Here is a 26,528-nt window from a genome sequence, read left to right as displayed (position 1 = left end):
TGAGTGCGTTGTGACAGCGGAGGGGCTCACGGCAGCACCCGCTGCTCGTTGAGGACAGTCACTGCAGAACGATACGTGCTTTCGGGTCAGTCTCCAAAACACCAGAAAGTCTCCAATATCACCAGAAAAAGTCGCTAGATTTGTCGCTAGTAGCTTTCAACAAAAAAAGTCGCCATGAGGATCTGGAAAGTCCCCAGATTTAGCGACAAAGTCGCCAAGTTGGCAACACTGTAGTCAGGTGTCCTAGGGGGTTGTCTGTGTGTGGGGAAGGGGGAGCGGATGGGGGCGGAGAGCTTCAGGGGCCTATAGATCATCACTTAATATGGTACCTGAAAAATCAGGAGGTAGCATGGAATTTTTTTTCAAGGCAAGCGTGGGAACCCTGTTCTGCCTCCAGTGAGGAGGCGGCGGCGTCGGCGTTAGCTTCACTTCCCTTTGTGATGGAATCGTTTGTCAAAGTGACAGAAGTGGACTGAGCACTCACGGTCCTGGGACCTGTGTATGTATGTGTGCTGTGATGTTAACAGTGCACGTTACTTTGGTAATAACATGACTGAGGAGTCAATGTGTGCTCAGAGAGTTCAAAGCCAACAACTTACACCCCATCTATCTTTGTACATGTATGTGTGTGTTAACTTACTGTGATGAATATGCTGAGGCCCCATGTGTATTATCAAAGTCAATAAAGGATTTATAATTACAATTAAAATCCACAAAAGTGAATCCTCTGTCTGCAACGCTCACAAATAACATCCTCTTATTTTCAGCACTGCCTTGCTTCCTGTCTGATCTAGACATTCAATCTCCAGCTACGTATCCCGCGCAGCACGTGCGATAGTAAACAAAAGATGTTGAGCTATGCAAAACCTAAATCAAATATTTCCCCTGCGTACCCCCTGAACCACTTTGCGTACCCCTGGGGGTACATGTACCCCAGTTTGGGAACCAATGGCCTATTTCAATGGCAAGATAAAAAATAAAAAAACAAGAATCAACAGAAGACAACGGAAGCGTATTGCATTCAAAAAACAGTTTGTTTGAAATAGGAAATACGTGAATGAAATACGCTTCCGTAGAAGAAAGCTCATTTTTAGGCTTTTTTTTCTCACTTTTTTTACGTCCTACAGCCACCATTACCATTATGCAAATTAGGCGATGACGTCATTTAGCGACTTCTAGCGACTTTTAGGACAGCCAATAGCTACTTTCCTTACTGAGGAGTTGGCAACACTGCCTGAGTACTTACTTGATTTAAAAGATGTGACAGTCAAGTCTACATTGTAAATGCTTTTGAGATTATGAGTCTTACGTAGAAGGGCTGTAGTATGCCTACTCTTACTCTGTAAAAGCTTTTGTAAATCAAACTAATGAACCTAAAAGGGAAAACATAAGGCTGGTTCCCCTGTGGTTCCTCAGTACAGCAACCTCACTAGTAAGCTTAGCTTAACAGTATAGATGTATAGAATCAGTCTGGTCATGATCAATGATTTTTCAAAAATGTCTCACCCCAAATGTTCCTATTTAGTAGTATCATTTTTTTTTTTTTTTTAAATGAAAAATCACAAAATAGCTAAAAGTAGATATAAGATTGAATGTTAAAAAATGTATCAAGACTAGACTGGTCATGTCAACTAGTATAGAAGTAATGTCACAGCCTAATGTGAAAATGTATTGGTAGTTAGCTAGCAATGCAAGCTAACTACCAATACCAACTACGAAGATTGCACTGCATGTGCTTGCTAACCATCATTAATGAATCCAAATTCAAAACAAGCTCCCCTAAATGTGGTGAATAACACGGTTTTAGGAAAAGTCAATGAGTGAAATACAGATGGAGATCAAACATTTAGTATTTTAAAAGCAAGGTAAAAATTACCTAAACAATTATAGTGTAAGCTGCTAGCTAGCAAGTTGCAGTTAGCTAGTTAGGAAGATTGCACTGCTTACTAACTAACGTTGATAAACCCAGGTTTACCACACAGTTAAAATACAGCTACTTACATTTTGAGGATAAACTTGCATAAGAAGTTTCACTGTAGATGTCAAGGCTCCTGTGTTGGCTGGAAATGCATGTATTTGACCCTTCTATTGAGATTGCGAGTAATGTTTCTCGGTTATTATTCCCGAAGTCCACCAATCCGAAACTATACTTTTAAAGTCCATATCACCAGGTTTCCTGCATCGAATTCCAACATCAAATATACCAGATAGGATGCCAAGAGCATGTTCTACAACATGGGATCATCCATTTCTATCTACAGTGAAAAGCTGTTCACATGTAAAGGGTTTTTATAAATTCATCTTAATTCTGTGCTCAATAGTTTAATTATATTACTATTTTACACATCGATAACATTTTCCAGGACAACTGTTTCAATTTCAATGTGAGTGTTAACTTTTGCTCAGTTTCCATGACTTTTCCAAACCTGGAAAATGAAAAAATAAATTCCATGTTTTCCATGGTTTCCAGGTACCGTGGGAACCCTGGCCATTTCTCCGTCGCGCTGCCTCCGACTGAAGCCAGCCCCTCCGGCTATTCTTCGGGAAACGCACCCTGTCCCTCGTCCGCGCTGTTATAATCCGGACAGTCGGCTTCTTGTTTGATCTTCTTTAAACTCATCGTAGGTCGCTCTGAGCTCGTAGCGGAATCTGGAGGATAACTTTTTTTTACTTCTGACACCAATGTAACGTCCTCACTTACAGAGGACAAGGAACTTCTTCGAAGTTTAACTACTTTTATTAATCTTTTCACGGACATGTCACTTAAACATAAACCCAGTCCTAACCCAGTTATTATTTTATCACTTTATAATAAAATAATAACTGCACACTCCAAAGCTGAACAAAACGAATTATGCACATTGACATGTACAGTGTGTGCAGGCTTGGTGCGTAAATGTCACCAGACGGAGATTGAGGGAGTTTAAATCATGAAATTCAACCAAGAAAATCAGGTGTAAACAATAATGGAATGTGATGTCGGAAATGGCAACAGAGTTTTTAGTGCTGATGTGACGATCTCAGGGTATTCTGCTGTGACTTTAATCCAGAACACCGGCAGAGTTGTTTTCTCGAACATACTTTTAAGGCCGCCGTCATTTTGCGATCTCCAGCAACTGATCTTATTCATGCACAGACATGCTGGATTCACCTGGTTTGTTGACAAATGGGTCCGACAAATACCATGTGGCTTTGTGTTTGGCGAAAAAGTCACGTGATCGAGACAAGTGTCTTGACAAGCGTAAAGCATAAGACATTTCTGTCACGTAAGTGATGCTACTGGAGTTGTTGCTAATAACTAGACAACCTAGATCAGCAGTCCCCAACCTACAGCTACAGACCGGTTGGATGTCAGACAATAATTCATTAGTCTTATGGGTTAGGGTTATTCTCTCTCTCTCTCTCTCTCTCTCTCTCTCTCTCTCTCTCTCTCTCTCTCTCTCTCTCTCTCTCTCTCTCTCTGACATCACACAAGGGCCTGGTGACATCACATTCCTTTGATAACCTTTTCTTTACAGCAAAGCAGTTCCATTGTGTACTATTCAAAGGAAATTTTAGGCAAGTAAGGAGCAGTAAAGCAATTCATATGCTACACATTTGAAAGGCAAAATTATTTACTTAGGGAACATATCTAGGTAGCAGACCAGCATATACAGTACTGTGCAGTTTAACAGTGTGATAATTCATATCCTGTTTCCCTCTGTCTTTCAGTCATGCGTCGTACGAGTGCACGCCTGAGGTCCGCTGGCTACTACGACACACATAAGGAATATGATGCGTCTGTCAAATATATCCCTAACCCTAACCCTAACTGTGAGAACGCTGTCAAGTACGTAACACTATGTGTGTGTCTCAAGCTTGAATTCAACATTTGTCTATTCCCTAATGCCAATTTCTTCAACTGTGCGTGTGTGTGTGTGTGTGTTGTCAATTTTTAAAGGCTTTTCAAGAAGAGGAGTGCTGCTGAAACAATCAGCTTCATGCCACCCATCCCTGCAAGGTACTTGATGTCTGAGGGCCTGTCCAGCAGGCTGCCCATTGACAATAAAACCAGTACTACCAGCAGTACCCGGACTACCTACACCTACAGAGTTACCAACGGTCCCAGCAAAAAGGATTCAGTTCGTGGATACATGAGAGCAATTAGCAGTGCCTTTTCGATGAGTGAGTGTCACAATTATCCGGCATTGTAAAATATAACACGATATCATAAATTATTGCATAATAATCTGATATATTCAATTTTTTGCAGCATCACTCTCATGGACGGGGGCCGAAGCTAATTCGAGGATGATGCATGTGGGAGATTTAGGTAAGTTGATGGTGGATGTGTTTAGGTTTGGCTTTTGTTTCCTTGATCTTCAAGCTCATACTTGTGCTTGTTTTAATGGCACTGTTAAGTCGATTTGTGTGGGCTGTGTTCACATTGCTGCATGTTCACATGAACAACTATCATTTGACATAAGTTTGTTTTTTCACAATCACTGCATGTCTTGGCTCCAGATGATCAAAACCCAAAAATCTCCTTTTTTCCTTGTCCTAACATGAAAAATCCAGTCAGCAGTCGCATGAAGAAGACATGTGGTCTGCTTTTACTTCTCCTCGTCATATCACTATGTAAGTGGCATTGACATTCTACAAGATTCAAGTTTGCAGGTCATCTGGCAAGGAGACTACTTGCTGTTCTCTCAGACCTTTGGAGCTCTAAGAACTGTGCCCCCTTGTTTTCTCCAGGTGTTTGGTTACTCTTTCCTGTGATGACCCATTTCGTGGGTTTAAAACTGCTACCTCATCAACCCAGCACCCATCTTGATGTTGCTGAGGAGGTAGGACTCAACTGCAGATCACCTACATGTCTCTCACTGTGTATTTGTGTTTATAATTTCTATTTAGCTTCTGAGGAATTCAGATTCTCAAACTATACCCTTGTGTAAATCATGCATTTCTTTATTTACATTTTCCTATATTCTTGAACAATATAGTAGTGCTCTAGTAGAGTAGTCCCTAATCCAGATTTTAGACTCTGACTCTGGGTTGTGCCTTATATCCTTAGTGAAACATAATCCCTGTAACTTCTGTATATTTTTACAAGTACACACCACTGCCAGTACTGACGAATTTTACAACTCTAAACCTAAAACTACAATTTCCTTTGAAAAATTAAAAAAAATTTACTTACATCCATGTGATTTACCCGGAGAGAAATTATACAGGATTTAAGTTCTTGCTGAGAAACTAGTTAAGTTGCAAAAATGTAGCCCCAATGCAGAGACATCTATTCACTCTGACCATATCTTTCTCCCTCAGAACAAGAAGCTGATGAATCTAGAGATGCAGGACTTGATCGGGCTGATATCCAGCCTTCGTGACAGGATCAAAGCGCTGGAGATGAAGAATGCAGAGGTAACCGTGCTGCTAGAGACGTCTGCCAGTGACAGACACACACAGCCATTCATCTTTAGTTCTTGTTTACTTCAAACTTGCTGCTGTGTTTCTTTGACATGGTGTGACTGAAATGTGACTGTAACTTTCTTGTTGCTTTACCAGGGGGTCAAACCACCGGCTCCTTTAGCTACCAACAGTCAACTAACCCCAGCGATCCAACAGGCAATGGAGAAGTGGCTCAGTAACCACATCAAGGTAGATGGAGAGATCCTCTAGATCTAGATCATCTCCAAGACTACTTATCGACTGTAGATGTCACAAATGTCAATACAAATTAATTATGTACCATTTTAATGTCTATCAGGAGCAGGCTGTATTCATTCCTGATGACAAAGGATTTGGACATTCGATAGCTGACAACATGGCTGACTTTGCCCTCGAGGTTCAAGGTCAGGAATATCTCCATGTCACTGTTACTTGTCTTAAGTGAATGATTCTGCATTACAGATTTAGTCATCAGCATCACATATCAGTTATAATTATCACTTCTATAAGCTCAGTATGACCATTCTTGTAACATTCTTGCAGAATGATGACTTAGCATTCACACAAATGACCCATTTTTGTGTTTCTGTTTGCAGGTGCCAGGGTGATCACTTCCAGGTGTTCAGAGACCTATCATGTTAGTAGGGCGTTTGTGACCCTGTTTGGTTTCAAGATTTGGAGTGTCACTGTGGGCCCGCGGACCGCTATTCAGGTATAATGAATGATCAACTCCTGCCCTGTATTCTTTGTATCTTCTGTGGGGCTGGGTGTTGTTCACTGCAAGTCGGTGACTATTAGTTTACTACAAGGAGATATTATTTCCTAATTGCATCTCCTCTCTCCACAGGGTCTGGCACCACTGCTCCCAGGGAGGTGTTGGTCATTCCCTGGTGCCCAGGGAACTCTTGCCATCACTCTCTCTAATCCTGTTAAGATTACACACGTGACAGTGGACCACATAGCCCGCTACATCTCACCCAGTGGCAGCATCAAGTCCGCGCCCAAAGAATTTGAACTCTATGTGAGTGCTCTCAATACTATTAGTTGAAATCCATTATACGAGGCACTGCAGACGTCCTATCCCTGTGTTTAAACCTTGGAGAAAAAAGTGAGTCACATACAATAGTCGCAACTCTAATGTATTATTTCTCTCCCAGGGAATGAGAGACATCTCAGGGAAGAGAACTCTTCTTGGAACGTTCACATACGATCAGAGTGGCGAGTCGACGCAGACGTTTCAGCTGCCTGTAAGTGCAAATTATCAAATCTATACAGACAACGAAACCATTGTTAAGTCTTAAATGTTAGAATGCAGTAAAGTTTATGTCTGTTTGATTCTATCTCTTTATCCCACTCTATCCAACTCACTCATCCCAATTGATATCTGTCTTCTTTGTTTCTCTCCATTCTCTTCTTTTCTCCTGTGCCCTGGTACCAGAACCCAACTGACGACATATATCGTGGTGTGGAAATGCATGTCCTCAGTAACTGGGGACAAGCGGAATATACATGTATTTACCGCTTCCGTGTGCATGGGAAGATCGCCTCCACTTGAATTTGAAAATAAACTGTCTCTCTCTGTATCTTTTTTTTTTCTATTCAAATCAGTTTTGCTATTAAAAATGTTTTTAATTCCCCAAGTTTTTCTTTTGATTCATAAATTCGGTTCAACTTTCTACTTCCACTAATTTGAACTTTCAGTTATACAGTTCTTTTCAAACTATTCAACTTTTTAGAATAAAGAACGAAATGGTGAATAAGGGTAAGGGCTAGGGTATGCTGAGGCTAAGGTTAATCTGAATGGCTACTGGCTTATCAATATATTGTAACGGACTGGGTTTATGTTTAAGTGACATGTCCGTGAAAAGATTAATAAAAGTAGTTAAACTACGAAGAAGTTCCTTGTCCTCTGTAAGTGAGGACGTTACATTGGTGTCAGAAGTAAAAAAAAGTTATCCTCCAGATTCCGCTACGAACTCAGAGCGACCTACGATGAGTTTAAAGAAGATCAAACAAGAAGCCGACTGTCCGGATTATAACAGCGCGGACGAGGGACAGGGTGCGGCCGAACTCAGAGACCGGGTGAGGAAAATGACCCGAAGAATAGCCGGAGGGGCTGGCTTCAGTCGGGGGCAGCGCGACGGAGAAATGGCCAGGGTTCCCACGGTACCTGGAAACCATGGAAAACATGGAATTTATTTTTTCATTTTCCAGGTTTGGAAAAGTCATGGAAACTGAGCAAAAGTTAACACTCACATTGAAATTGAAACAGTTGTCCTGGAAAATGTTATCGATGTGTAAAATAGTAATATAATTAAACTATTGAGCACAGAATTAAGATGAATTTATAAAAACCCTTTACATGTGAACAGCTTTTCACTGTAGATAGAAATGGATGATCCCATGTTGTAGAACATGCTCTTGGCATCCTATCTGGTATATTTGATGTTGGAATTCGATGCAGGAAACCTGATGATATGGACTTTAAAAGTATAGTTTCGGATTGGTGGACTTCGGGAATAATAACCGAGAAACATTACTCGCAATCTCAATAGAAGGGTCAAATACATGAATTTCCAGCCAACACGGGAGTCTTGACATCTACAGTGAAACTTCTTATGCAAGTTCATCCTCAAAATGTAAGTAGCTGTATTTTAACTGTGTGGTAAACCTGAGTTTATCAACGTTAGTTAGTAAGCAGTGCAATCTTCCTAACTAGCTAACTGCAACTTGCTAGCTAGCAGCTTACACTATAATTGTTTAGGTAATTTTTACATTGCTTTTAAAATACTAGAACTATGTTTGATCTCCATCTGTATTTCACTCATTGACTTTTCCTAAAACCGTGTTATTCACCACATTTAGGGGAGCTTGTTTTGAATTTGGATTCATTAATGATGGTTAGCAAGCACATGCAGTGCAATCTTCGTAGTTGGTATTGGTAGTTAGCTTGCATTGCTAGCTAACTACCAATACATTTTCACATTAGGCTGTGACATTACTTCTATACTAGTTGACATGACCAGTCTAGTCTTGAAATTTTTTTTAACATTCAATCTTATATCTACTTTTAGCTATTTTGTGATTTTTCGTTTAAAAAAAAAAAAAAATGATACTACTTAATAGGAACATTTGGGGTGAGACATTTTTGAAAAATCATTGATCATGACCAGACTGATTCTATACATCTATACTGTTAAGCTAAGCTTACTAGTGAGGTTGCTGTACTGAGGAACCACAGGGGAACCAGCCTTGTGTTTTCCCTTTTAGGTTCATTAGTTTGATTTACAAAAGCTTTTACAGAGTAAGAGTAGGCATACTACAGCCCTTCTACGTAAGACTCATAATCTCAAAAGCATTTACAATGTAGACTTGACTGTCACATCTTTTAAATCAAGTAAGTACTCAGGCAGTGTTGCCAACTCCTCAGTAAGGAAAGTAGCTATTGGCTGTCCTAAAAGTCGCTAGAAGTCGCTAAATGACGCCTAATTTGCATAATGGTAATGGTGGCTGTAGGACGTAAAAAAAGTGAGAAAAAAAAGCCTAAATATGTTTGAACTAAAAATGAGCTTTCTTCTACGGAAGCGTATTTCATTCACGTATTTCCTATTTCAAACAAACTGTTTTTTGAATGCAATACGCTTCCGTTGTCTTCTGTTGATTCTTGTTTTTTTATTTTTTATCTTGCCATTGAAATAGGCCATTGGTTCCCAAACTGGGGTACATGTACCCCCAGGGGTACGCAAAGTGGTTCAGGGGGTACGCAGGGGAAATATTTGATTTAGGTTTTGCATAGCTCAACATCTTTTGTTTCCTATCGCACGTGCTGCGCGTTGTACGTAGCTGGAGATTGAATGTCTGAAGGGGTACGCGACTTTAAAAAGTTTGGGATCCACTGCTTTAGAGGAATCAAGTGTTGTATAGATCAGACAGGAAGCAAGGCAGAGCTGAAAATAAGAGGATGTTATTTGTGAGCGTTGCAGACAGAGGATTCACTTTTGTGGATTTTAATTGTAATTATAAATCCTTTATTGACTTTGATAATACACATGGGGCCTCAGCATATACATCACAGTAAGTTAACACACACATACATGTACAAAGATAGATGGGGTGTAAGTTGTTGGCTTTGAACTCTCTGAGCACTCATTGACTCCTCAGTCATGTTATTACTAAAGTAACGTGCACTGTTACCATCACAGCACACATACATACACAGGTCCCAGGACCGCGAGTGCTCAGTCCACTTCTGTCACTTTGACAAACGATTCCATCACAAAGGGAAGTGAAGCTAACGCCGCCGCCGCCTCCTCCTCACCGGAGGCAGAACCACGAGAACAAATCCAGGATTTATCCTCCTACACTGAAACAATTTGTTGGACCAACTACAAATAACTGCTTCAAGTGTTAACCAGCAGTTTTAGTGGATCATTTGAGTGAATCAGATCTAATTCTAATTCTAAATTGAAGTTGAAAATTGTTTTTTCAACGATATTTCCATTCACATCCTTTACTCTTAGCAAATATACGCAACATGCATGCCAGTTATGACAAAAATATTATTTTGTTAGACTCTGGATTTAACAAATCACCGAAGTACAAAATAGGGTAATAAAGAATTATACATAATATGAATTATATAACATCTTAGTCGAAGGTACAAGATTTTATTTTATTCCTTTATTTTAGTAGTTGGTTCACAACTGAGTGTTTGACTAGCTTTCTAACTGTTGAACCCACGTGGGCAAGAGGCAACACTAAACTCTTGCACAGGCACATGAGGCGAAACAAGACCAGACATTATAATATTGTTTTTCTTCCCCAAATTGGACGAGGCTGCTTCCGCTTGGGTGGAAAATCATAAGAAAGGGAAAGCTTATGCTGTAAGATCATTAAAATGCTATAACTCTCCAAAATCCTCTTTAATATGGATTATATAAAACTATAGTCATTAAGTACAGTTGAGTAAATTTCACACACATTATTCCTGGTCACACATGGAGACAAATAAAGTTTTAATGCTTAAAACAACTGGGGGTATTTCATGATATTCAATATGAGCACAATTTAAATTACACAAAAAGTTCTCATTTCAGTCCATTGCCATGAGTCTGGATCCCAGCCCAGAAGTCCATCAGAAGAGCAGAATGGCTGGATTGATACCTGAAGAGACAGAGCTATTACCGCTCTGCCTCATAATGTTAATGGCTGGAGTAAGACTGTGGAGCTGCTGGTCCGGCCGGCTGTCGACACCGTCCTCCGTCCCGGGGAGAATCGATTTTTCCAGGAAGGCTGAGTGATGTGGAGGGACTGCTGCTCCTCTGATGTCAGCACTCTGTCATCTCCCCTTCCCTCTCTCTCTCCATCATTTCTCTCACTCTCTCTCTCTCTCGCTCTCTTCTCATCCTCCTCGTCCTCTTTTTCTCATTTCCCTCTCAGCTCTCTATCTTCTCCTCACCCTTCACCTTTCTGCCCCCTGTCATCCCCTGTTCTGCTTCTCTCACCTTTTCTGGTCTTGTCTCTCTCTCCCTCCGTCGATTCGGCTCTGCTTTTATTGGCATCACATATTCATTAGGATCATTTTATAGTCATTAACAGCTCATTAGTATTAATTCAACAGAAGTTAATAGGCATCTCTTGCTTTATGTCTCCCTCTCTCCTCGTAATGATAACACCACGAGATGATGCTGAACAAGAGCCTGATTTCCACTGCTGTGCCTCCGTTTGCATCATTCACAAGAATGGATGTTACACAGTCGAGTGTGATCATCTTCTTTTATTTGTTTTTCTCACATTCAACTGACAGATGTTTTTTTGCTGAAAGAGGATTAGAGTTTGAGGAAAATTTGGGAATTAGAGAAAGCGGATCAAAAGACCCCCTGTTTTAATCTCTTGGATTTCACAACAAATAATTACGTGAAGGGGATATAAGCAACACACACACACTGATAGGAACAATCACGCACATTTTGGAACGAGAGATCAACATCTTTATTTATCATGTAGAGTTGGTCACGATAAATTGTCTTTACTGATATTCCACTGTCAGACAAACTGGCCCCCTTAAATTCAAACACACTCCAGAGATGCATCAGTGTAATGGTACATGATGATGATATGATATTATCAGCAGGAATTCAGTGAAAATCTTGCAAATTTACATGAAAATAAAAATAATATTCTTGGATCCGCCTCTGTCCGGATCCATCCCAGAATTGAAGAGGTTCTTTTATGGCCCGTGGCCCATTCTTACAAGTTTCCAGGAGATATGTTCTGTATCATTTAATGCTGTGCCTTTGAAGATTTGATTCACACGTGGGACCTAATATATCTTTTCTATAAATTGTGATACAAAATGTTTTGTTCTCCATTTATATATATATAACAAAATATTATAAAACTTCCACCACTCGCTGATAGTCAAAAAAGTTAATATGAATATAATGTATTATTCTTCAACAAATATTTTTTGTTTTGTACAGCTATCATCATCAGCTTCACACATCCTGAAATTAGGTACAGCTTGAATTTCACCTGCAGTATATACTTTATATAAAGTCCATGTATGTTTTTTCCAAAGTTTTTAATAGCTCTTAATATTCTCTACACACATGTTTAACAAGTTCCTTTTATGGTTTTAATCTCACTGGCATCGTTCAGACCAGTCCACACTCTGGATTATTTGATTCATCATCAAATGCATCCTCACATATCATTGTTTTATTATTGTCATTTTACGAATCTGACATTTTTTCCTGATGTGCTCACACACCTTCGCTCACTTTCACAAACTCAAAAGTCACTTTTTATGTTTCATTACTTCCCTCACCCCCCCTCCTCTGTGTCTGTGTCTCACATCCTCTCCGCCTCTCCGTCTTTTCCATCCACATATTAAAGTCATATATCACCGAGATCAAACCCAGTGTGTCAGAGCCAGTGACAAGCAGATTTACTGGTGGGTTTCCTCTGTGTCTGTGAGTTTTATGATTGGGGTCGGGGGCCATGGGCACAGGGATACATTTCTGACAAGGTCCCTCTTTGACTACTGGTGTTTCTAGCAGTTTTCATGCCTTCCCCGCTGATCTTGACCTCCGTGAATTGCAAGGCCACATGTTAATGCCACTTTTGACTTAAACAGCTGAGATCCAGAAGATGTTGCAGCCGGAGCTCCGCAGCTGCTGCAGTGGTTAACGCATCGCCCGTATTTTTTTTTACGGGGGTTACACTGACGTATTTCTGGGGGGAAAAACTCAAAAAAAAGACATTGGATGTAGTCCAACGAACATGGTTAATGACTGGGTGATATATAGTTTGGATGAAATCAAAGTGTACTTCTACTTACTACTGCCTGTATCACTGTTACAGCATGAGCTACATTTCAACATCAGTGTTTCAAGAAAGTCCAACAGAGGATTTTTACCTTTTAGTATCGTATCACTAGATCCTGGTGCAGTGACCTCATGCTCTCCACAGGTATCAACTGATATATCCGTCACATAATTCAATTCATTTTAATACAACTCAGCTCAATTCAATTGTATTCTATTTAATTTAACATTCTTTATTCTTCCCTCAAGGGCCAGTGAGTTTGCCAACAAAAGTAAACATAGACAATTTTATTACCCACAAAACAATCCAAATATGAAAATTCATGAAAGAAAGAAAAACATTTTAATATACAAGGATTTATAGCAACAATATCAAATTCCCCTAAGGCTAATGCAGGAGATAAAAAGTTAATATGTATTTATTTTACAATACTCCGGTGGTGGAGGAAGTACTCAATTATTTTGAAAATTTTGAAACTAATTTATTATTTAAAGACACATAATTGTAAAAATACAAGGTCTACGTTAACTTTCCTACTTAATTAAACATGAGTAAGAACTTGCTTTCAAATATGCTTAAAAAATTTAAACATCATCACTCATCTGGCTGAGCCTTGTTGAAGGAGGCGGGGTCTAATGTTACCTTCTTGCTTTCATTGGATCAGTGGACAAACTCCCCCCGTGTTATTAATTACTTTTAAAAATACAGAAGACTATGGGAACATGTAACACAATGCATTGGAAATAAAGTGGAGTAGAATGTACAGATATTTGCCAGTTTTTTTACTGAGCTAAAAGTGAAAAAACACAAAAATAAAAATTCTAAGTAAGTACAGATACATCAATATTTTTCCTGAATAAGTAATTAAATGTACTTTGTTATGTCCCACCACTGCTGTACAGAAGGGTAACTGGCTCTTTTCTACTTTGTGTATTCAGAAATCCAAAGGCTTTAAAATGTTGTTGGAGGAAACGCAGGACATTTTAAATGCATTCTTGAAAATAGAATTAGCTTATTTGGACATATCTAAAAAAAAAAAATCTCACCCTGAGTTTAAATCTGATACCTAAGTTATAATTTTCTTCTCAAGCTCAAGTCTCCGAGTCGGTTCTGGGAAAATTGCAGCTGGAGCTGCAGCGAGGTTCGGCCCATCCCAGAACAATCATAAGCTAATCCACACACCCGCTGCAGAAGGGCCCAGGCCAGGAACCATGACATAACTGGTGAACACAACACCAGGTCTGTGCCTGCACACATAAATACAGAGTGCTGGGCGAGCGGGACAAAACACAGTGAAGTGACGTGGGCCAAGTTACTGCCGAGGCCATAAGGCGCACACGCGTGGCTGCCTCCACATAGTGCGTGAAGCGAGATTCCTATCTGTGTCACAGTTTCTGACTGTTCCCCACACCCACCCGTCCTCCCACCCACTCTTTGTTCCTCTTTCCTCTCGTGTGTTTCCATGTCAGCGGAGGAGACATGACAAGTTCTTTCCGGCCCTTCTCCCCTCCCGAGTGTTCCAGTTCAGACTCGACCGCAGTCTGTCTGTTAGCCGGCCAACCAGTCAATCAGTCATACCACACTCGTCCTGCAGGAATGTGGAGGACGAGTCCAGCGCCGGGGTTAGGCCTTTCATCGTCAGTCATCTCGTTTTGCAATGCGATCGAAGCCGAAGAGGAGAATATGGGAAAAACACATACGAACGCAGCGGCGCGGTGAACGTGTTGCGTTGAAAAGCCATAAATGTTACATGGTTCACATGTGTGTAATCTGTTTGTACAGTCAAAATGTATAATTTGATTCCTTTGAGCATGGATCATATTCCTATAAAGATCAGAATACTTGCTATGTAGCTATAGCTGATGACTGACTTGTGTGAGGCTGTGTCTCGGGGCTCCGCTGTGATACTCTCCCTCTCATATATACACATAAGGAAAGTTGAGCTATTTATTTTTGTGTTAATTCTGCCTGACATTTACAATTACCGCTGTGTTTGGTTGCAGCGGGGCCTGCTTTAATGGGGCTGTTGATTGTCAAACTTGGTTACGTCTCTTTAGATCTCAGCCCTCCTTTCATGGGGACCTTATTGTTTGTGTGTGCATAAGTGAGCGTGTGCAGAGGAGGGAGGCGCGCATTTGTGTGTTTGTGTGTGTGTGTGTGTGTGTGGAAATCCTGGCTCACACATATGCCTTCATTGCACATTTCATAAACAAGCGTGTAGCGGTGAGCGTGGCAAAGCCTGCTTGTCGTGGATGGGAACTTTCTTCCCAGAGTTCTGCTGCTCATGTGAACATGTGCACCTGTGTTGGACTTTTGCAGGTCCGCTGAGGGCATTCAGGAACCGGATGGAGCTTATTGCTGTACGATGTGAAATGATAAAAACCTTCCCACTTCCGATCATTGTCGTCAGAGGCGAAACGACATTAACAAGCCGGGGCGGCTTTCGGCTGCCTTTACATGCTCTCTGATTCTGACTTCCTCTCCGGTTACAGCCGTCCAAACAGTTCAGGGAAGTGGCTGCTGTGATTCACTAATGACATAAACAGTGAGCAGGGGACAGATAGACGGACAGACAGACTCGTGGGGACTGTCAGACATGTCCTTATTGATTTGGTAAGATGACACTTTGTCCTAATGGAGGCATAATGCTGTTAATACAATAACACAACCTAACGTTTAGGGGCAATAAAAGCCTTTTTGCTTTATTGATCACATGGCTGACTACATATATACTTATATAGTACATGTTCTGAATGTATGGAGAGCATTAATGTCATGAAGTATTAGTAATAGTAATGTGATTGAAAATATAGAAGATAGTGATACTAAATATAACCCCTTAGCCAGGCTATGAAACTGAAGGATACAAACAAATACTGAAATGAAACTATGTTAAAAAATATTGTCTAAAATGCATTGTTGTTTTCTTTTGCATTTACATGTCATCACACTTTTAAATTATAGCGCGTTTACACAAATCACAAAGCAAATAGCTGCAATGAGATTACATTCAACATCAATGCAAAGACATGGTTGGACACAACCATTGCGTAAATCACTTTTTATTTATTTTTTAAATGACCTTTTCTTTGTCTGTTCTTTGTTTGAAAAGTAAATTAATAGGAATTACAGAGTACGTATTACATCATGCTGCTTTAAATCCTGTTTAGTATGTTAGCTTTATAATGAGGTGCATCTTACATACATGCCACTCACATGATATGGAGTGATATGATGTAAGATGTCATCATCCACTTCGTTATGGGGACTTCAGATGTCCAGTGTTGAGAATTCTGATTTAAAAAACATGACATAAAGTGATTTAAAGCCCACCCTTTCTTAAACTTGCAAAATTATCTGAGCACGCATTATTAATTTAACATCACAACTCCTGCATATTGACCATTATGAAACGGGTATGACAGTGAATATGACATCAGATAATCAAATAAAAAGAAGCAAACAATACTATGATGAGTAAAAGTTATAAACAAACAAAATGTGTCAAATGTGAGTTTAAGGCAGGTTATTTTCTGTAGTTTTCAAAGTTACAGATGTTCATTGAACACATCGCCTAAAGCTAATGGAGGATTACCCAGGTGAGTTAACTGCTTGACTTTCAGTTTGATTCATTTGAATTCAGTTAAAAACAGAGTTGAGCTGCATCTCACTTTCTGTTTCAGGAAGTCAGAGCCAAACCAGTCAGGAAGTTGTGTGTGAAGTGAATTTATTGTAACTGATGTTTAAACTCGAGCAGTGCTTGGTCTCAACCTGCCTGTTTGGAAGAGGCCGTGTGTTTGTACTGTGTCAAAGCTCCAGAGCTACTTCAAAATGATTATTTGTCACTAGTGAGTCCTCCTCAAACAGTTCTAAAACTTACAGTCACTTTTGTATTCTTTGTTTGATGGATGTTATGTGCCGAGCTATTTTATAAACAGTCCATGGTGCAGAGTGTAGCTAGACAACTGTGTTCATCCTACCTGGTTTATCTGCAGTGAACATTTTATAGTCTGGGTTTTCATAAAATGAAATTGAATTGACTTTCTTACTGTTCACGTTTGTGGTTAACTTAAGCTGCTGAGCAATCGATATCATTTTCAAACCAAAGTTCCCAACTTTTCAAAATAAAGGCTCAGTGATCCAGCTCACTACGAAGCACTATGGCAACAAAATTAACATTGTGCTTTAACTTTGAAGACAACTTGTTAAAGAGGAAGTGATTGTTTGAATGTTTTGTGTCATGATGGAGATCAGCAGCTCCCATGTGGGGAAATAAAAGATATTAAATCATCAAAATCACCAGGTGGGACAGATGTTATTCCCTGCAGGCTGCCAGTTGCTGACCACTGGTTTACTTTATGTGAGGACGCTGGGAAAATAACACACCACCACGTCGCCAACAGAACGCTGGTCGCCTGTTTATTCAAATTTTGTTAATATTGAACGTATCGCATTTCCATATTGCACCAAAACCAGCACTGCACTTCCCAGGAGAAACGCTCCACATGCCAAGTAGGAAGCCAATTAGACGAATGGTTCACGGTCCACAGACAGACAGACAGACATGTGTGGAGTTCGTTGTTAGATGAGCTGAGGAGCTGTTCTGCCGCCAACTTCTGTCTGTTCATCGAGTCTTGATGCTAATCGCTACATTCCTAGCTGCTGCTTTAGCTCAAGTAAAACTAACAAAGTGATTTGAGTTGACTCACTTCCTGTTGAATCCGATCTGTATGCACTGTGAAATATGAATGTAGAATGTGTTTTATTTTGACAGATGAGACAGTTCATAATGTTTTATTACAGCTATTGTGAGCCTTGTAATGTGAATTCCAGTGTGAAGTGAAAAGAGACATTTGGAAATAACTGCTCTGCACATTTGTCAACCGGCTGGTTTTGTTTAAGGTTGAGCTGTTAGCTTCTTCATCTACTGCTACAACATGTGGATACCCTGGTTTCACCTGGACGCTGATGTGTGGATGTCTGTGCTGTTCAAATGAAGGTAAGAGGCTAATCACATGGATTTTACTGAGTAGAATTATACTTTATTTGCTCTTTTTTTTTTTTTCTCAGTTTATTTAAGAAAGGAGTTCAACTGATGCCTTAAAGTAACAATAACTACTAACCTTTCAAGGTAACTTTAAAGGAGTGACATGTCAACGAGGACACATATCCTTTTATTGTATTAAGTTCATCCCTTTGGTTTTGGTTGTTATTCAATTTATTTCTTTTCACATTTAAGTTGTGAATTGGGTCAAGAGGAACTCTTTATCTTTTAAGGAAATGTGCATTGAGAAATGAAATTGAACAGAATATTTAGCAAATATGTTTTCTTTTTTCTATTTCCATAAATCCTCTCATGTGTCGGGGGGTGGAGGCCTTACTGCCTTCTTCAGTCTAGGGAATCCAGTGATCCAAGAAAGCCTGTATCAAACTAACCTGTAGGTCCTGTGTCCAATATATTTTAGAGATCCTCCGATAATAATATTTAAGATACTAACCTCAGGATTGGTCGCATAGAAAGATACTTATTTCACGTGTGTGTGACAATTTTTTATCACAGACGGTCTGAGTGGAGAAAGACTGAGTTTAAACGTAACCTTATCCTCAATGTGTCGTGCTTCTATTGCATCGCTTTTGCTCAATCAGAAAAAATGATTTGATTCTAGTTTCTGCCCTAGTTCACTTTAAGTAGGTGTTTATTTTTTCACATCAAAGTTGGATCTAAGACCCAGTTGCTCCTATACAGGTGCAAAGATTCTGTATTTTTTCCGTTTTATTCGTACTTCTGGAAATTAAATGTTACAAATTCTACAAGCCTTCAGTATCAGGGTGTATGATGTGTGACTAAACAGAAAAAATGTAGAGCATAAACAAACCACATAGCATACAGACGGCATGGTTTGGATTATTTCAAGGGGGTTGCTGAGAAACAGCCAGAAAAATAGTTCAAGTCCGGGAGCAGGGGAACGGAATGAAAAAAAACGAAAATGCAAGACAAATGTTAGATGTTGACAAAATATTATATTTCAGCTTCGGACCACAACTTGGCAAACCGAGATGCTGTGAACTGGCAGATGAGACAAAGGCAGCCACACTCGCACAGACAGACTCACACAGACACAGGGCACCTTGCCTACTTTCCCCTATAACAGAGGTATGGCTATCAAAGCCCTTGTAATGATGTGATGGTCTGCTAGCGCCCCAGCCTCTTTGGATGGAAAATGTGAGGCGAGATCCTAGTAAAGGTCCAGTTTGATCAAATGCAATCCATACAAACCTCCCAAATCCCCCCCCGCCTCCCTGCTCCCCTGTCTCCCATCTGAGGAGCAAGGTGGAGAGAGCAGGAGGAATACTTTCAGTGTATTAAGCAGCTTCTTCTGGATACTCTGGCCCTCGTCAAAGCTTGTAAGCTCTAAGAGCAGAATACCTAAAGGGATGATCACTTCATCCCACTTGGAAAGTCCTTCTTCCTCCCTCATTCCTTGTCCAGAGAATATGACTGTTCTCAGACTGACATCATGAGATGGAAGAATAGCGTCAGCGTGTGAGGAATGTGGAGGAAGGTGGGCCGTGTGGGTAAAGGTCAAGGATGTAAGGCTGAGCCCTGCACAGTATTTGCTAAGTGGAGGATACTTGCACTTGCTTGACACTTGAAAAACGGCTTTAATAACAACCCCACCACTCTTCAGATAGTAATGAAAAGCTGGCGGCTGTGAGATGATGTATTAAATAAGGAACCCTGTAACACATAGAAGGCATTTAGGCCAAGACGAAGCCACATTGATAAACTGGAAAGTTTGGTCGGCTAATGACTAATAGCTTTGGTCTTTATTTATACGACCAAGATTTCCAGGCTGTAATTTCATGTTGTAGCAGCATTAGTGGAAAACACTGAATTTCAATGTAATGCTAGCGAACGGAGGGACATCCAAGCCGCTAAGAACAGCTCTGAACCGTGAAGCAATGTTTGAAATGTTTCCACACGGGACATCTTTGATCGCTGAATCGCTTTTTTTTTTCTCCATAAAAATCCAGATAACCCAGATAGCGTCCATCTTCACTGACTTACTGATGTGGCTTGCATTAAGATCAAGGGCACTGTCTTAAAATAAAGGAGTAATAATTAAATTTGATAATATATTAATGAAGTAAAACGTTATGAATGTATTTTGTGAAAGCTTCTTATCCACACACTTTATTTGATTATATTAATGAAACTGGAGTCTGAACCATATCATTTCAGTCGGTAATTAAACTGATTCATTAATTTAATATTGAACTTTTTTTATGAAATGTTCTTTGATTTTAAGTCGGCAGACCTGGGTTCCTTTGATTTTGTATGTGCAGTTTGTTTTGGTGCAATTTTTTATTTTTATTTCTTTGAGAACGTTGGGGGTTACAGAATGCTAAGTGAGTCTATTACTGAGAATAAAGGGTCAGTAAGAAGAAGACACTGTGAAATCGCAGAGGTTCCCATTGATGTTGTTTGTCAGCTGCCAATAAACAGAACAAAGAAGATCAATAAGAATATTAGATACATGTTTATTCCCAATTCCCACTTTTCTTTTAAGAACACTCATCAATTCGTTGAACTATCGTTTTATTCCCTTCTCGTTTTCTCAAATTCCCTTTTTCTTTTGTTCTCCAGGCGAGATATCGTGAATCTAGATACATTGTAGATAATGTACATAGTGTCAACATACATGGTACAAGACACACGCACGATATGGTTTCCTACCCTGACACTCTTCACACACTTTGATTGTGGTTCTAATCTAAATAGAACCTCTCACTGGAAACCGGAGCCGGTCCTTTATTTACGCTCGACATATTTCCAACCGTTGCAGTCGTCTCACCTCTGTAGAGCCTGGAAATCTCATCTGACAGCCCGGATCCCTATCTGGGTGAGATCAGGAACTAGTCATCAGAGCCGAGACCATCTGTTTACACGAAGACAAGCCGCAGAGCTCTGACTCAGGGTTACCCAACACCGCCAGACGAGGCAGCTGACTCCCAGCGAAGGAAGGCAGCGGGGTTGCAGCCACGGCGCTTCATAACCGTTCTGATCGGTGATAGTCTAAATAAAAGAACTGGAGTGGTGTGCCCTGGAATGTACCACGTTCAACTGATATACGGAGCTGCCAAACCCAGATCACACTCAGTCAGCATTAGCTTTGTCTTATACAGTGGATATGGAGCAGTCTGGTCAAACGCCTGCTGTAGATCTACTGTCAGTTCTATAATACAGTTGTGTGAGTGTCCATGTATATATCGTGTGTGTGTGTTTATATACTTTTCTGGTTATTTGATCCGTTACAATTTCTACTATTTCTTTAGGAGTACAAGTGCAATGGCCAAAACGGGAGATTAAGAATTTATAGGTTTTTGAAAATCCGTGTATTTCCTTGTGTGTATGTCTTTCTATTGTTGCAGGAGGGTGAGTACTGGACACCCAGTGGGAAAACTCCTCCAGCTATAATATTGCAACCGGTGTTTAACTCAACTGGAAATATCGTCCCAGTCCCAACATTTCTGTCGAGCAGGAAGAGTTATTGTTCTCTTTGTTGTTGGGTCTCACCCAAAAGGTGCTTGAGGAAATTCTGGAAATCCAGTTAAGACAGAGTGAAAGATGTTCTTCGATGGGGATTGTCTAAAATAGCAGTTTTCTTCTTTGTCTTCCGCTGAAGTCTAGACACTGACAATAACTTGGGATCTTTTTCAGCAAGTTGACAAGTTTTGTCTGCTTGGAAAGAATAAATCAAATTTAAAAGCAGGTCACCCAAAATGACAATGCTAAATGGATTGGTCTTTTGTATCTCTACTTATCTCTGATCAGACTTTATTGATCAGTGTGTGAGAGAGAAAAAACCTTTTTCTAATTATCAAGTGACTATTTGAATTACATTATGGTAAATTTAGTCTTTAGTAGTAATTATAAAAAAGAAATAAAAAAATAGAAATTGTATTTTTGAAGAAATATAACATAATAACTACACACTCATTTAAATGGATATATACATTTATAAATAATAACAATTATTGTATGTCCTCTTTAGAGTATTTCAGTTTGTTGATGCAGTCAAAAATATTAGTTGGAAAGTCACAAAATTTAAAAAAGTGTATTTTATTAAAGATGAGGTCTTTGGTGCAGGGGTGACACATTTTAATACACAAAAATAAGACAAACCAAGGCACTGCAGAAATATCAGAATGCCTCTATAAGTGTGGCTAATGCTGCGTCCCTGCAGGGTATCATCTTTAAAATGCATTTTCCACGCTAATAAAAGCTTTTTACATTTTTCCGAAACAAAAGTGCCTCGGTTTATTTTATTTTTGTGAATCTAAACTGACTTGTCTTCGTAGTTGGAGTCAAGTTTGTAATTTATTTATATTTCTGCTCTCCAAATACCAAATGCACCGTGTGCAGTCAGGAGTATCCCAGGGTTTTCTCCCCCCCCACACAAACTTACCTCAAACCAAAGCGGAGCAACTGAAAGTGACGAGTCTGAGATCAGGTTTTCATTTTGATGCACCGGAGTCAACAGCAGGCGCCACAACACAAGGAGCAGGATCTCACAGCCGAATCACATTTCACAAGCAGGTGCACCTTCCAAGTTTTCTGAAATCTGAAAACAACAGAGTTTGGAAACAACCTTCCGTAAACATTCCGTCGTCTCTCAGAGGTCTCACCAGCTTTAGACTTCCCTTTATCACTGGAAAGGAAATCACTGTGTGCACATTTGTAGATCTTGGCCCATTTAGTTAAGTGCAATCACTGGATTAACATGCATGAAAAGTTAACTAAGAACCGGCTTTATCGCTCCAAAATGACCTAAATACTTCCACATCACTAATTTAATGTAAAGAAGTTTTTTCTTTCCGTGAATATCCATCATATGATTTAGTGCAGACGCAGCCTGTCTGAATATAAGACCTTATAATAAACAAATTTCCAGTGGGTCAGCCAACAACAACAGGCATTAGCTAGCAATTGTCCCATTCCCCCAGCTACATTATTCCCATACACTGGGTAATTCCCCCTTTGGCGTAATTGCATGTAAAAGCCATTATCATCTGGGTCCATGCTAATCATATTTTGAGGCTGTGCTCTGGGGTAATTGTTGAACTTTCTGTCAATGTGTGGAGATCGAAATGCAATCCTGGCACTGGCATCGCCGCAGCTGCTTCCCTTTCTCTGGTCTGAAACCCCGGAGCCGCCGCAGATTGCTTTTCACTCTGCTCCGACTACACGGAGCGGAGTTAAGTTCCCTTTAGATGATTCCGAGTTTTACTCTTGTTACCGTACCTTGAGAGCTGGCACTTCACTCGGCGGCATGAAAGACTGACTGGAGCTCAGCCACAGTGGAAAGAGAGAGAGGGATAGATAGATATGGCAGCAGCAGCAGTGGGTCTGAGAGGAGAGTGGGGGGGAGAACAAAGGGAAGGGAGAGCAGGATGGAGAGTTTCATATAAACAGTGTGTGTAGAGACAGCTGTCAGAGAGCAGCGCGCTCTTTGGAAACACTTACAGGCTCATCAGTCAAAAGAGCTGCACCTGCACCAGTGTTTGTGTGGGACTGGGAGAGTGAGATGTCGTGAACACGTGGGAGCATGTGTCGCTGTGGAAGTGTGCGTGTGGGCGCATTAGTGCTCGAGATAAATTACACCTCAGGAAAGGCACTTTTTTTTTGGAATCGCCTGTATTTACATTTCTTTACGCTCAGTTTACATCTGTCACACACGGATTATTGTACTTTAAATTCCCTCCGTCTCGTTTCCACAGCGCTCTCTCTGATCCAGAGGCTGATATCCACTCGTTTATTAAAGGCCCCCCGACTCTGGAACGCTTTGAGGGAACCGGCCAACAGCTGACGTTTACGTGTTAATACTGTAAAGAATAGAAAGTAACTCGAGGAGCTCTGTGTTAACTCTGTAACGTCACTCTTGGCGTGAGTGAGAAAGAGGAAATCAAATGATCACCAACACGTGGCTGGAAAAAGATACAGTAATTATTCTATTTATTTGATTTAATTAATGCTCTTGTTTTATTTTGTTTAGTTTTTTGGACCGAATCAGAGTTGCAGCTGATCTCAGGCCTGAACTGGACACTTGGATGTGAATATAAATTCCATCTCCTAAGTAGGAACTTTCCATCATTTGAATATGTACATACAAAATGTGAACAAATATATTCATAACTGCTAAGACTCATGAAACATTCATCACAGAGATAAGGCGGTAATGATTCTCGCTGATCGCTCGGGGAAAATATATAGCTCCTAATTACTAAGCCATCAAGCATATTGGGCCTCCCGATATATCATGCATAATGTGGGCTTGGATCAAAATCACAGGCAAGTTTTAGCTTTATGTTGCTCTTCCTCTGTTATTGGCCGCCAGGTAGATTGTTTCAAACAGACGCTCCGGGCAGGAAGAAACAAAACGTCCTTGTAGCTGATCTATTTGTCTTAAATTGTTTTGATGAATCGGCAACAAAGCAAACATTCTGAAAATGTCAGCAGCAGCAGCCGTCGTAAAACATTCTCGGTCACATGTCGACATCTATCACGGGGTTTTCACCGTGTTCATGAACTATTAAAGTTCAATCAGACCATAGTAGGGTGAATTAATTATAACATGAGTTGAGTTGTTATTAATGTGTTCATTTGTGTATTTAGCAGTTGTTGTTTCACGCTCAGTCTCATCACGCCTCATCCTGTTTTACATGAGTAATTAGAAAACCCAAAACATGTTTTAGGTTTTGGTATTTCAGCAGTTCTCTACATATTTGCACCAATCTAGCACAGTTTCTAAAAGACCCAGATGTTATTTCAGCAGGTCTGTAACGGAACAGAATGTCCTATATGAATTCATTATGAGTAGAAGTCCTTTTCTAGTATCTCCACAAAACCACAACAACAACAACAAGTGTGATCTATGAAAGAGCTGGAAATGGGGTGAATGGAAAAAACTGTACTGTAAAGCGTGTTGAGTGCTCATCAAGACTAGAACACTTTTCAAAGACCATTACCATATATGTGTGTGTGTTTAAACTTAACCCAACCACATTGTTGTCTCTTTTTTGGTTTGCTTTCATTTATTAATCATATTCATGTATTTGTAATCCCATATTTTATACTCAACTTACTTTGAAGGAAACTCTCCGACTTGAGCCCAGAAAGCTGCTAACCAGCTGCAGTGGCGAGTCTGGTTCCCTTCAGAGCAGCTCGGGCCTGACACTGGCCTGAGGGAGTAGCAGTGTAGCAGTTGCAGTGATGTCGTTATACACAAGCGTTAAATTAGAAGCATAATGTGGTATTTTAATTAAATTCAGAGTAGAAAAGATGGATATCCCAAACAACATTATGCAGTTTATGTGAGGCTGTCCTCCTGTAAAGAACGAGCCCATGTGCCGTCTGTGCGAGCGGCTTCTTTATGGCTCCTAGTTACACTTTATCGTCGGGAGACCTCCTCGCCTCCGAGGTAATTATGATGGAAGCAAAGGAGGAAGTCAGGAGTTGTTGTATAGAGAGCGGCGAGGTCTACGGTAGGGACGAGGGGGGGGGGGGGGGGGGGTTGAAAAGAAACTCCCACACAGAGCGCCACTCTTTATTTCCACCGTGAAACCAGGAGTCGACATTGTTTCTTCTCTACATGACAGATCCACAACCTTAAGTGTTTGTTTATTATTGTAAGCGTGATGGAGAAGGTGCGGTTCTCCGGCTGCTGGTTTGCTCTCATGAGTCGCATGCAACAGCAGAGATCCTAACAATCCTACAGAATATGAGGTTATTTAAAAGCAGGACTTCTCTGTGCACAGTCACACAAACTGCCGGTAGAGATCAGGGGAGTGAGGGAGAGGAGGCAGAACGAGGAGGAGGACTTGAGACAGAAATGAGTCACGTCTTTGGTTTAGTTAACTAAGTTTACTATAACTACTCAGGATCATTAGAAAGACAAGTCATTTGAGTATTCTGAATGAAACTGTGTTGTATTGAGGCTCTAAATCTACTTGTTTAAGCCTAGTTAGGGTGCGTGGGTCGGTTGGTTAGTTATGGTGATGGTACAGTTTGAGTTCACGATCACACATGCATGAATGTGCGAGCGAGGAAGCGAATAACACATTCGGCTTTTTGTGGAGCTAAACTTTGGTGAACTTCAGTCGGTCGCGTTGGAGATTCTCTGGAACCTTTCCTGCCAGACTGTTAGTGAAATGTTTTCTTGAGCCAATGTGATAATACGGCAGGAAATTTGATGTAAAATTCCCCGTGAGCGTTTGTGTCGGTGAAGCTTCCAACACACGACAGAAAAGAAAACTGGAAGAATTCAAATATCTCGGGGTTGAACAGAGCTGCTGACAACGATGTGGACTTGGAACGAGGTCAAGATCCCAGAGCTTTTGGTGATGAGGGCCGACGCCACAACAGCATTTTGTCCGGCCTGTCCGGCGCCACCGCTCCCCTCAGTGTTTTGAAAGTTTCCCATTGTTTTGTTGTGTCTGCAGAGTTTGTCCCGAGATTTTCTTTTGTTCATGTGACAGTAAATTAACTTTGTGCTTCTTGTAAGAACCGCTACCCAATCCCAGAACTCCAGAGTCAACACCTTTAATTTAAGGTCGGGCAAAACGCGGAAAATTCATAAAATTGTAACAACATCCTCGTCTTCTTTTTTACTGAGTCATACGGAGGCCAGTCTGGAAGCGTATGAAAGAGAGTCTACATCACATGAACTGTGCAATCTGCTCCTGATAAAGCGGATTAGCCAGCTTTC

General features: G+C 40.5%; 1 protein-coding gene across 1 annotated transcript; it reads left to right on the top strand.

The window, feature by feature from the left end:
• The first annotated feature begins 3,946 nt into the window (after positions 1–3,946).
• LOC128455482 (SUN domain-containing protein 2) lies at positions 3,947–6,985 on the top strand. The gene is made up of 11 exons (XM_053439153.1): positions 3,947–4,164; positions 4,253–4,312; positions 4,558–4,617; positions 4,735–4,826; positions 5,308–5,403; positions 5,548–5,640; positions 5,750–5,834; positions 6,027–6,142; positions 6,278–6,451; positions 6,588–6,677; positions 6,869–6,985. Exons 1-11 carry the CDS (start codon positions 3,981–3,983, stop codon positions 6,983–6,985), a joined length of 1,167 nt encoding a protein of 388 aa, XP_053295128.1. The 5' UTR covers positions 3,947–3,980.
• Positions 6,986–26,528: the final 19,543 nt, after the last annotated feature.

Source organism: Pleuronectes platessa, chromosome 14 (genome assembly GCF_947347685.1).
Source record: "Pleuronectes platessa chromosome 14, fPlePla1.1, whole genome shotgun sequence".
Classification (NCBI taxonomy): domain Eukaryota; kingdom Metazoa; phylum Chordata; class Actinopteri; order Pleuronectiformes; family Pleuronectidae; genus Pleuronectes; species Pleuronectes platessa.
The sequence above is the reverse complement of the archived record's forward strand: the minus strand, read 5'-3'. Positions and strand labels throughout refer to the sequence as shown.